This window comes from Camelina sativa, chromosome 8 (genome assembly GCF_030686135.1).
Source record: "Camelina sativa cultivar CO46 ecotype springtype chromosome 8, ASM3068613v1".
NCBI classification, from domain to species: Eukaryota; Viridiplantae; Streptophyta; class Magnoliopsida; order Brassicales; family Brassicaceae; genus Camelina; species Camelina sativa.
Genome location: NC_141887.1, coordinates 5,461,491 through 5,474,889, shown reverse-complemented (window position 1 = coordinate 5,474,889; position 13,399 = coordinate 5,461,491). Strand labels below are relative to the sequence as shown.

Below are 13,399 nucleotides of genomic sequence, written 5' to 3'. Positions count from 1 at the left end.
GGCGCACAGAACGGGAACCTCCCTGTTCATGCCACGCCAGCGGTCCAGAACCCGCAGGTCATCTCCATGGAGGACTTCAAGATCTTGTTCGGCTCCATGACGAAAGAGATTTACCAGATGATCTCCGATACCAACCGCAGAGTCGACGCCGTGGTAACCCAGACAACCCCATCGCAAGTCTCTGCCGGACAATCGCCAAACTTGGGCGGTCTCACTCGTCGTCTCGACTTTTCGGACGCACAATTCGAGCGGAGGAATCCTCCCCCTCACACCACGTCGAGTATTCGACTGACGAATCCGAATTCGCGGATACACGAGAGCTTGGCCGCCCTAGTCGCCCGCCTTGTGAACCCCGGACCTTGCTTCGAACTCGAAGAAATCAAGTCGCAGATTAGCGGCATGAACACACTCCTCCATCGGGCTATCAGCACGGCTTCGGAGATTGATAGAATTGTCGAGGTGACTCGGCAGTCACCCTTCACTCAACGGATAACGCGGGCTGCCGTACCGAATGTCAAGCTAAAGCTTCTAATCTACCAGGGAGACAAAGATACGGTCCAGTTCATGACGTCCTTCATGGCGACCATGTCCAAAGCACGATTCACCGACGAACAGAGGGACGCCGATTGCTGTCAGCTATTCGTCGATAGCCTTTCCGGCCCTGCCTTGGTATGGTTCGCAAGGCTCGAGCCGAACTCAATCGACAACTTCGACCAGCTGTCCAAGGCTTTCCTCAAGAATTACCGAATCCTCATTGAACGAGGCGTGACAAGTTCGGATCTCTGGGAGATGGCCCAGGAACAAGGAGAACCCATCGTCAGTTTCTTGAACAGATTCAAGGAGAAGCTGACAAAGGTGAACGTCCCGGAGGACGCTGCAATGGCAGCCTTCAGAAAGGGCCTGATCCCTGGATCACCATTACGAAAGGACCTCAACATCCGGGAACCCAAGGACCTTGACGACGCACTGCATTGAGCTTCCAGATTCGCGCTCGATGAGGAAGAAGAGGCTCAAACAGCCGCGAAAACTAACGACGAACAATCGTCGCATCCCCCCAAGGCTAAAAACCGGGTCGAATATCACGAACCCCGCAAGCACCACGAACCTCAGGATCGAAAAAAGGCGTCATCCACGCAGTCTCCGAGGCGGACGAACAAGACAAGCAGCCGTCTGACCCGAAGGAACTCTACTGCGACTTTCACATGACCCCCGGTCACTCCACACATGAGTGCGTCCACCTGAAGAATTATTTGTACAGGAAGTATCTCTCTGGCGAAGTCGAAGCTGTCTTTCAGCCAAAAAGCGTTCGCGGAGGCAGAGGTCGCCGTGGGGGATGGCGTGGCGGACGATCTAACGGAGGCCGCGGTGCAGGTGGCGGACGAGGCTACAACGCACCACCTAACGCAGTCCAACAGCCGGCCAACCAAGCATTCGTGAACCACCAAGAAGAGGCGCCCCAAGCAGACGAACTGCCTGGCCCTCCCAAGCAGCAGAGGGGGCAAAACCCGGAGCGGGCCAATTCCCCTCCCCGAGGACGAATTACCATATACTTGGCCCACCGGAGGACTGCGCCGACTCCGTCCGCGCATTGAAGAAGAGGGCACGACAAGTTTGCACCCTTCGAACAGCTCCGAGCGAACTTTCACTCTGTTCGGACCCGATATCATTCACTTCGGAGGACGCCAAAGGAATCCAACATCCCCATTCGGACCCTTTGGTTATCGAAGTCACAATGGGCGACTTCGACGTCGAACGAGTCCTGATTGACACCGGGAGCACCGTCAACGTACTCTGCTGGCAAACGTTAGAAAAAATGGGCGTCACACCAGACCAACTGAAACCCGAAACTCGAACGCTGACGGGCTATGATGGGGTCGCTTAGATGTCAATGGGCGACGTAAAGCTACAAGTACGAGCTGGCGGAGTGACCCGGAAGACTAAGTTCACAGTCATTGATGCACCTCCGATCTACAACGCCATTTTGGGGGTACCATGGATATATTCGATGCAGGCCGTACCATTGACCTATCACCTCTGCCTCAAATTCCCGACCACCACAGGAATTTGCACACTTTATGGCGACCAAAGGATAGCCCGAGTGTGCTCTGTTATCGAAAAAAAGCAGAGGACGGCGAAGAACGCATAGGAATTACAGAGCAGGGACCATCTTACCGGTCCCCACAAGCCGGAGCGGGATCGCCTCAAGTCTCCGGAGTGTCGAATCATACAGGCAAATATAGACCCCTCCGACCCCTCGCGAACTGTCGGCATCGGGTCCGAACTCGATGAACACATAAAGACAAAGCTGATCGCTTTTCTGCAGTCTCGAGCTTCCACATTCGCCTGGTCAACAAAAGATATGGTCGGGATAAGCCCCGAAGTCATGTGCCATAGGCTCAACATCGATCCTACATTCAAGCCGGTCAGACAGAAACGTAGGCGTTTGGGCCTAGATCGAGCCAAGGCGGTCCAAGACGAAGTCGAACGACTACTCAAGGCAGATCAAATAGTGGAAGTCCAGTATCCTGATTGGTTGGCTAACCCGGTGGTGGTCTAAAAGAAAAACGGCAAGTGGAGAGTCTGCGTGGACTTCACCGATCTCAACAAAGCATGCCCTAAGGACAACTTCCCTCTGCCGCACATAGATCGTCTCGTCGAAGCTACGGCCGGCAACCAAATGCTTTTATTTATGGATGCATTCTCAGGGTACAACCAGATCGCCATGAGTCCGGCCGACCGCGAGAAAACGGCATTCATCACAGATAGGGGGACCTACTGCTACAAAGTGATGCCGTTCGGATTGAAAAACGCCGGAGCAACCTACCAGCGATTGGTAAACATGATGTTCGCAGATCTGCTCGGCAAAAATATGGAGGTCTATATAGATGATATGCTGGTCAAGTCTTTGATCGCAGAGCAGCACGTCCAACATCTGACAAAGTGTTTTGACATCTTGGATCAATTCCAGATGAAATTAAACCCAACGAAGTGTACGTTCGGAGTAACTTCCGGAGAATTCTTGGGGTACATCGTCACTAAACGGGGAATAGAGGCAAATCCTAAACAGATTGAAGCCATCCTGGGACTACCGTCATCGACCAACAAGCGAGAAGTACAACGCCTGACTGGCCGGATCGCCGCTCTGAATCGTTTCATCGCCCGATCAACGGACAAGTGTCTCCCCTTTTACCAACTACTTCGCGGAAATAAAGATTTTCATTGGGACGAGGAATGCGAGGTCGCCTTTCGTCAGCTAAAAGAGTATCTGACTTGCCATCCAGTGTTAGTCAAATCGGAGGACGGCGAGGCGTTGTACCTCTACGTCTCGGTTTCAAGTTCGGCAATCAGCGGGGTGTTAGTCCGAGACGATCGCGGAGATCAAAAGCCCATCTTCTATACAAGCAAAGCACTAAACGACGCGGAATCACGATACCCCACGCTGGAAAAACTGGCTCTTGCGGTGATCATCGCAGCACGGAAACTGCGACCCTATTTTCAGTTGCACTCCATCGTCGTGCTTACTGACCAACCACTCCGAACCATCCTCCATAGCCCTCTCCAATCCGGACGCATGGCGAAGTGGGCGGTTGAACTCAGCGAGTACGATATCGAATACCGTTCTCGCCCAAGTCTGAAGTCGTAAGTTCTGGCTGACTTCATCACCGAAGTATCGCCCGAGCTCGACGACCCCACCCCCGCGGTGGATCAATGGACAATGTTCGTCGATGGTTCGTCAACGAGTCACGGCTCTGGGGTGGGACTTATCCTCCGATCCCCCACCAATGAAATCCTTGAGCAGGCATTGAAGCTCTACTTCAAAGCGTCGAACAACGAAACCGAATACGAGGCCGTTCTCGCGGGACTCCGTTTAGCCCGGGGACTTGGAGTCAAACACCTGCAGGTCTTCTGTGACTCCCAACTCGTAGTCAGCCAATTCAGCGGAGAATTCGACCCCAAAAACAAGCGAATGGGAGCATATCGACAGTTGGTCCGCACGTTATCCGGAGAATTTGTATCTTTCTCTCTGACGAAGGTCCCACGGAACGAGAATGCATCAGCCGACGCCCTCGCAGCTCTGGCAAACTGCTCCGACCCCGAGTTATGATGTACCATTCCAATTGAATGCATCGATGCTCCCAGCATTGATCCGGACAGCCAGATTGTCGTCATCAACGACGACTCAATCCCGATGGAAGTCGACGAGCCAATAGAAGATATGACGGACATCGCCAAACCTCCGGAGGATTGGCAACTTGAGATCAAACTTTACATCTCCGAAGGTATCGTCCCGACAGACCGATGGGCAGCTCGACGATTGAAGGCCCGAAGTGCCAGGTACATCCTTTTGGACAATGTGTTACTCGGGACGAAGCCGAACGCATTATGATGGAGGTGCATGAAGGCGAGGGTGGCAACCATTCTGGCGGACGCGCACTCGCTCTTAAAATCAAAAAGGATGGTCACTATTGGCCTACCATGATGGCCGATTGCAAAACTTTCGCGGCCAAATGCGAAGCTTGTCAGCGCCATGGACCAATGCGGTACGTCCCGTCCGAACTGCTAAATACCGTGACAGCTCCATATCCTTTTATGCGCTGGGCCATGGACGCCATAGGACCTTTGCCGGCGTCCAAATCCAAGAAGTATGTCCTGGTGCTGACCGATTACTTCACCAAGTGGGTGGAGGCAGAATCTTTCACGAGGATCCAATCCTTAGACGTGACCAACTTCATCTGGAAGAACATCATATGTAGCCACGGACTTCCGTACGAGATTGTCACTGACAACGACATCCAATTCACCTCGATGATCACCAGACGCTTCCTGTCGAAGTGGCAAATCCGTCTCAGCACTTCAACTCCTCGGTACCCGCAAGGTAATGGTTAAACTGAAGCCACGAATAAATCGATCGTCGACGGACTCAAGAAACGACTCGTTTGAAGGAAGGGAGCATGGGCAGACCACTTGGACGGTGTACTATGGTCATATCGCACAACCCCGCAATGAAGCACGGGACAGTCCCCCTTTTCTCTCGCATATGGTCTCGAAGCAGGAGTCCCGACACTTCGTCGTACTATGATGGTCGATAATCCCGAACTCAATGACAAAATGCTGATCGACCACAACGACCTTGCCGAAGAGTTGCGCGATAAAGCTCTAGTTCGAGTGCAACACTACCAAGACGCAGCGGCTCGATACTATAATAAGACTGTTCGTCAGCGGCGTTTCAACGAAGGCGATCTAGTTCTGCGATAAGTTTTCGAGAATACCAAGGAAGTAAACGCCGGTAAACTCGGCGCTCGATGGGAGGGTCCATACCTCGTGTCTAGAGCGGTTCGTCCAGGCGTCTACGAACTCGTAACCATGGCCGGGGAACGGATCAAAAACTCGTGGAACGCGGCCCACTTGAAACGTTATTACAGCTAAGTCGTTGTTACGACTCTACCCAGGAGTTTTCGGGACTCCGAACTCCATTTATCTTTCTTTTGTAATACGAATTACGGTTGGCTTGATCCCCACTTCGGGGTACGTAGGCAATTCTTTATCTTTTAAAGATGAAGCGAATGCAGCTAATATATTAACAAAGTTTTTTTTTTCCGGTTAAAAAACTTCTTCTTATTTTCGAACACATTCAGATTGGCGGCAAGCCGGTGTACGAAATATCGACCATATTCCAAAATCACTTGGATTTGATTTCCCTTACACGGTTTGATAATTCCAATTAAAATAAAGTTTCTATAACTAAGTCAATCCCCATTACATGCTTTGGAGCGATAACCAATAAAAAAAAAACAGAGAAAAGAGACGCAAAGGGGAAAAAGCCCTTCAACGACTGAGGGTCCTAAAAAAAAAAAAAAAAAAAAAAGAGAAAAACCGTCCGGATTCCACCGTCACTGTCTAGGGCGGTCCTGTAGCCGAAGTGGAGGCCATGGACCTGACAGATCGTCAGCCAGCGGTTCCTCTACTGTTACCTTGTCCAGTTCGCTTCGCCAGAACTGACGAGCTTGCCTTATGGTCTCCAGTCTCTCCCTCAGAACTTCGACGCCTCCTGACACCGAGTCTTCCAAGAAGGAGCACGGGCCCTCGACCAGGTGCCTCTCGCGGAAAATCAGGCCGGCCGATTCTAGGAAATTGGCGTACCGCCTTAACCTTTCTACGGAAGCCCGGTAGGCCCAGATATCCACAGTAAACGGGTGCACGGTATCTTCGACGGGCTGACAGTCGTCCTTAAAAAGGAGAGGCACCTCCATACTCACCACCAGCTCTTGGCACGCCGCACGCACGGCAAGCAGCCCGGTCATACGCCACTTCTCCAAGAAGAAGCCTTCGGCGATTATTTCGTTCAGGACCCGAATAGTCCCGTCCAAACGGTAAAGCCGACAGACTTCGGCCAATCTACGACGTCTCGCCATAAGGTGAGCCCCCAGCCTATAGCGGCGAGCCCGATACCTTCGGAGCTCTTGACACACGAGGCTCCCTTCTACACCCGCCATATCAACAGGTGGGACAGGTGCGCGTACTCGGAAAGTCTCTACGCCCTCTTGGGACCCGCCATATCGGCTCGGTTGGAACCGCTTGACGAAACGGCTAACCTTTCCAGAGCCCGTCTTAGCCACGCAGATCGAGTAGTCACCATCTCTTTCTCTCAATATTTCGGAAAGTTGTGGAGGTTAGAATGATCTCCCAAACTCTCAATCCTATTTATACAGGATTATGGGAAGTAACCGCCGCTGAATCCACCAATCAGAGTGCAGCGTGATTTTCGCGAGGTCCTGAGAATAATTCTCAAAGACCGCGCAGCGCATTTAATGAAGCGCGTTCATTATTTCCAAAACGGAAAAAGGAACATTTTCGAAAAAAAAAAACTATACACTCATACATATACCTTAGCCCGACTTGGATTAAGTATCTATTAGTTCGTACCGAACTCACCCCTTGTTGACACCCTGGCCAGGTGATCAACTGGTATAACTACCTACTATTTTTTGGGATAAGCCGAACCCAGAGTCATTATTCCGCACCCGAACTTTCAATCATTGGGATAAGCCGGACCCAGAGCGTTTATTCCGCGCCCAATCTCTTAATTGTTGGGGTAAGCCGAACCCAGAGTATTTATTTCGCACTCAACCTTTAGTTCGGACGGAATGGTAAGCCGAACCCAGAGAATAATTTCGCACTCCGGCCACCGAACTAAAGTAAAAGGAGATAAGCCGAGCCCAGTATCTCGCTCTCCGACCAAACACACTTCGTTTAAAATTCATAGCCTGCTTTTGAGGCTCTAATCGATTTTGTCTACCGTCACTTAATGAAAATTGCCTGATGTAAGCCAGACCTCTCGCTTCTGGCACATTTTTTTTTTTAGAATAAAATAGCAAAATAAATCTCTTATTATTACTATAAAGTTTTATTGAGATTTTACGACAAGCAAAGTTCAAGTTCGCCTGCTATATTGCAGTTGCATTTTATTATCAAACGAAACATCCTAATTCCGAACTGGTGCGCCATTCGCAGCAATCTCGCGAATGCTCGTCTTGAGTCGCTTCGGCATTGGCCATAGTAGTTGCAACCCAGTCTTTTCCCAGTCCTCGGAACGAGTCCCCAATGCTCTGGCCTTCTGTTCGGATTCATCAAGCAGGTCAGTAGTTCTTTTCCTTTTCGCCTTGAGTAGGGCGATCTCGGATTCCAGAGTCCTCAGCCGTCGATCAATCCTGCCTTTCTTCATATGAAAGTACTGAAGATTTTGAGTCAGTTCTTGGTGCGTACCCTCAATCTGCATACGCAAAATCAACAACGGGTTAGTACGAAGAAGACAAATTTCGGTCGTTCATAAGGAAAGCAAAAAGGAAAAGAGGGTAGTGGCTACCTGACAGAAAAAGGCGTCGGCCTCGGCAAGCTCGGCATCGGTTGCACGCCGGTTAATGTAGAACGGCTTAACGTTGCCTGGAATGAAGTCACCAATCAAGACAGGGTCCATGTGCGTCGGTCTCCGATCTGATTCCCTTCGGCATTCATTGCAGTACGCAACAAGACATGGCGGCAAAGCAGCTATCTTGTCGAACCCATTCTTAATCCAATCCTTTGGGTGAGATTCCAGCATCTCGAGTTTCAGTAGCAAATCTCGCTGTACTTGTTCCGATGCGGCAAGACGATCGCGATATTCCGTGTGGCGATCTTCCACCTCATGAAGAAATTCTTCCAGTTCGCGCCTTTCTTCCTGTTTAACGCGGAACATCAACATCCAGGGAGCTCGGATGTTCGGGTAGTACGCCATCCCCCTTTCGATAGCTTCGGCATTCGAGAACGTCGGCACATCGTTGCCAACTAGTGGGGATTCCACGCTGCTAATCGAGCTTGACATTGTCTTGATTGAGAGTTCTTCTTGGGATGTTTAATCCGTAGGCAGCGCCGGATAGATTTATACGAGTATTGGGAGGAAAATCCCCTTTTCAAAATTGGCGACTTTCCGTGCAAAATGGTAAGAATGCAAATTCTCTGAATTTATCAGTTTTTCCTTTTATGATAAAAAGAAAAATTTCGGTAATTAAGTCCCTAAAGAGAAAATGGGCCGAACAAGTCGGCAATGTTTTACAAGGGTACTCAGACCCGTAGGATTAACAACAAAAAAAAAATAAAAAAAAAAACAAAAATACAGCTAAGTATCATAGGCACCGGTCAAATCGGCCTGGAAGCTATAGGCATTAGAACCGTACGGATGTTGGACGGAGCCGTCGTTCCGGGGGGGGGGGGAATCCATAGCCGAGCTGATCCGGGGACATGTTGAGGTCTTTTTCATTGAGATCAAGGACATCAATCGCCTTGACAGTCTCCTCGGCTTCGGCCTTTTTCTCGTCAATCTCCTTGATTCGTTCCGCCGGAATGATGGCCCCATTTTTGACCAGATATTGTCCAGTTTCCTGTATCCCGGAAGCTTGGTTTAGCAGATCTTCCAGGGGACGAACTTTCTCCTGTTCGAGTAGATAGGCCCTGACCTTATCCAGTCGAGTCTGCGCTTTCATCATTGTTCGCTCCACCTTCTCCCAACGATCCCACCGAAGTCTCTTAACTTCGAAATTGAGCTGAACCTTTAACCCGTCGCATGATTCCTTCAGTTCGGTTTTCTCTTCCTCGAGAGTAAGCGCTCGGGAGTTCAGTACACTAATCCTCAGTTCGGAGTTGGCGATGATACCATCTTTTTTGGCAACAAGCGCCTCGAGCTCTTTGATCCTCGCATCCTTGGCGTCGCTGGCAACCCGGATTTGCTCTGCGCATTCTTTCACCTTTTCGAGCTCCAATCCAGACTTCTTAGTGGATTTAGCACGCCTATCGTATAATTGAGTCAGCGTGTTCATCTTGGCGGCAGTCTGTAAACCCGAAGAACATATGTCAGTTCGCCCGCTGAAATTTCAAGCAAATTAAACAAAATGATAGGGCATACCATTAGGTGGCACTCGACGACATCAAGGAACGCCTGTTTAAATTCAAGTTCATCCGCCGACGGAAGGATTCGACTGGAGGTTTTCAAGGTTCGGAAGACCTCGCCTGAGGCTTCGCAATTGGTCACCAGAGGGTAGTCGCCGAAGTAATGATAGGAGAAGCGATCAGTCTTATCATTTCTCCTTTTCAGGCGAAATCGATCGGCAGATTCTAGTCCGGCTTTTTCCGCCGAGCGTTTGCAGTTCACTACCGGCTGTGGTTCAGTGACTGGGTTATCTATGATTTACTTCTTCTTCTTCTTCCTTCTTTTGGATCCAGCTTTAAGTTGCGGGACATCCTGTTCTTCGTTCGAAAGATTGGCATTCTCTAAGGCCAAAGGGAGAATATCTCCTTCCGCGACATCGACTGTGTTGACGTTTTCTCCAGAAGCCTGAATAGAGTCGACGTCGGTCTGGTCCGGGATGGGATCGACTTCGGTTCGACCCTGAGATGGGTCGATGTTGGCTTCAATGGCAGCCTGAGTGTCTCGGCGAACAATCTGGAGACTGTCGGATTCAAGGACACGTGCTCCGGTAGGTTCCGCAGTTCGTCCTAGTGACCTAACAAAACTTGGGAATGTCGTCCTGGGTTTGCCCATCGCTGTTTCAACACGAATACGGGTGATAAACTCCCACTAATGATTGTTTCCGGCTAATAGAGCGTCCCTGACAGGATGATAGTTTGGAGCTAGCCGCGTCGCACAAAATGGACGATCTGGAAACATGACACGAAAAAGTTAAAACTGGTTAGAGGTGCCGAAGTCAATTAAAACGTGCTGGAAATATAAAAGCTACCAGGATTTTCATTCCACACTCTCCGATGGAAACCCAATGGGTTAGCGAGTGAGTACTGATCGATGCGTACGTAGAAATAGTGGTTCATCCACTTCTTGAATTTGCTCACTCTTTTACCGATAAGGAAATTGTGCGTCGGCCTCATATTCACTTCCCAGCGGTGCAGACTCTTTGATAACTTAAAATTGGATAGTTGTTCAAAACATTGAACTCCAATATTGACCCCGACTTCGGCTGCTACAGTGAGGGCAGCCATAAAGTTACAAATAGCTCCGGGGACGAACTGGCAGATCGCTATCCTGCGTCTTTGGGCGTAGAGCGATATCAACGCAGGGATTGGGAATAAGAGGCGACATTCGGTAAAATAACATTTGTACAGACATATATACCCTTCCGCAGGGTTCCAGGGGCGTTGGTCCTCTCGAGGAATCAAAATTGTGACTTCGCTGTTGAATAAACCACATAAGTTCAGCATGTCGTTCACGGTTGTGGACAAACTCAAACTCTTCTCGCCACCAATCTGTCCTTTATGGTCGAACAAGGGATCGATATCCTCGATCAAGAGTCCTAAGGGTACGAACCGATCTTCTTCTTGTGACAGTACGCCTTGAGTCAGTTCGGTGTTTTCCTCTTCAGGACGAACTGATGGCAACGGCAACACCTGTGAGGATGAGGTTCCTGCTGAACAGCGAACAAGGTGTGGTGGGACTTCGGAAGCCGATCTACTCGATTCACCAATCTGCGCAGTACGCTCTGGGTCGAGAGTTTTCCGCCTGGAAGATCGACGAATTAGCTGTTCGCCCTCAATTTCTGGCGAAGAGACGGGTTCTGATGTGCTTGCCATATTCTGAGTTCGGAGAGTGCGGAAGAAAATCGGAACTAACAAAATAAATAGGAGAGAGATCGGAGCAGATTACCTTTCGTTGTTGGCAGAAAATGAGAAATGACGAAAGGGGAGGCGTATTTATAGAGTCGAGCGGGTGGCAACCCTACGAAGAGCAATTATGACCTATGCGACTCTTCGAATTCCGGGCTAGCCGATGTGATGCAAACGACACATGTCATCCGAACAATTCGCGGCGAAATGACGCGAGAATCCGGGTAAAATCAATTAAGTCTTCATGGATTAGATCGGATATTCTCTTTCCATAGTTCGAAACATTCGAATTAAATCTCGAATGTTCGGAACTGGAGGGGGACTAATTGTTGGTGCGGGATTCAGCACCCCCGACATACCGAGCTAAACCAGAAATACTAATTGATTAGTTAACCGGGAAACCGGTTAAGGGCTTGATTAGGTCAACGAGAAGTCAGTTCGGCCAAAGCGTAGCCTTGAAGAAGAAGGAACCGACCTCCACTTCGGCACGGCGGCCGACTGAAACGATAAGGCAGTTTTCCATATCTCACTTTGTCCGATAAGGAAAGTTAATATATTGTGCAATCTAAGAACATGTATAAAGAAGGAGAGACTTCTCCATTGTAAGGCATCCATAATCGAATACAATAATCAAGTTCTCCTCTTGTTTTGAGCAATAAACCCTAATTCTTTTGAGTTCTACTTCTTTACTTTCAATCCGAAGGCTTAGATCTATTTTCTAGAGAGATAACTCTATTGAATTTGTTTCCCTCCTTAAACAAATTCATTGTGGAAACCTAGTTTCTACACAAACTTTTGAGATGTTTTAAACACATTGTTGTACACTTGTACTTATATATGGATATTGGATCATATTTTTTAAAAATTGGTTGGTTTTGGGATTGTCTTCAAAGATCGACAATTTGGGTAACATGTGGATCATAATTGTGGTTTGATGACAAGAAAAAGTGTTTAAATACTGACAATCTACATAATTTGGCTCTAAAATGGTTACCCATTAAAAGGTTCAGAATTTTAAATCTCACACGATTTAAATTTGAAAGATGATTTGTACGATATCAAATATTTTTTTTTTGGTAAGTAGTATGATATCAAATGTTGATTTTGAATCCGTGGCATGTTTATCACATTCAACATCATGTTGCATAGTACAAAAGTAGGAAAGAATAATAGTATATACTTATTTGTGACAGTTATAATGGTAGAAACTTGAGTAATTAAAATCAAGGCTTTGATTGATGATTAGTTGATAACTAAAATAAGTAATGGAAATAAAGAGAAAAAATAATATAAAAATGGAATTATCAATTTGAAGGAAGAGGAGAGGAGAACATGCTTTTTTGAAGGAAAGGATTGCAAACATTTCGAAGAAAAGAGAAGAAAAAATGTAGAGAGGAATGAACTGGGTTACTATTATAACAAGATAATAACCCTACAAAATGACTGTACTTTTAAAATTGGGAAATATCAATGACTTTTTTTTTGACAATTTTTATATGAATTTTACTCGAACCTATCTTTACAATTTTTAGCTATTGTTATCAATTTCTAAAATCTGTTATATCAATTTTTAAAAATTACAAAATGATACCTTTAAATATATCATAAAATACTTATGTTTTCTTATAACTAAATGCAATATTGATCATAAAACCAATTTTAAAAATGATTGTAAGTTTTTTTTTCCTTTTTGTTTATCTTCCAAGTTGATGAAAATCATTTCGTTTATGGTTCATCACAGAAACATAATATTGAGAAATAATTATGTGGGTCTATTTTGAATAAACATTCCTTCTAAATGGTAAATATTTGGATGATAAAATAAAAATAGGAAACAAACATATCCTTTTTTTCCTACGAATTAAGAAATGGTCACCAATTATAGCAAAAGATGATATGCAAAAAAAAATCAATGTTTCTACTCATTACATGATATGTGAATTATGAAATTCAAAAGAAGATGAAAAGACATGGTGAATACTATTAACATGAAAGAGAAGAAGAAAAGAAATCTCCATGTTTTGTGTGATCATATGTAATGAACATCAATCCAACTATTTATGAGTTGTAATTTGTTTCAAAGATAAAAAAAATGGACCATGACTTATAGTAACATGACCATAACTATTAAATTTAACCCATGAATTTATTTGAAATGAAAGACATTTTGAAATATTTAGCATATCTTACACATTTTGCCTATGTATATATAATTTTAATTTTTTTTTGTTTAAAATGCGCATATAGTCAATTA

The 13,399-nt window shown here is 46.9% G+C and overlaps 1 protein-coding gene across 1 annotated transcript; it reads left to right on the top strand.

The window, feature by feature from the left end:
• The first annotated feature begins 66 nt into the window (after positions 1-66).
• LOC147939723 (uncharacterized) lies at positions 67-975 on the top strand. Its single transcript, XM_087461002.1, has one exon. It carries the CDS (start codon positions 67-69, stop codon positions 973-975), a length of 909 nt encoding a protein of 302 aa, XP_087317128.1.
• Positions 976-13,399: the final 12,424 nt, after the last annotated feature.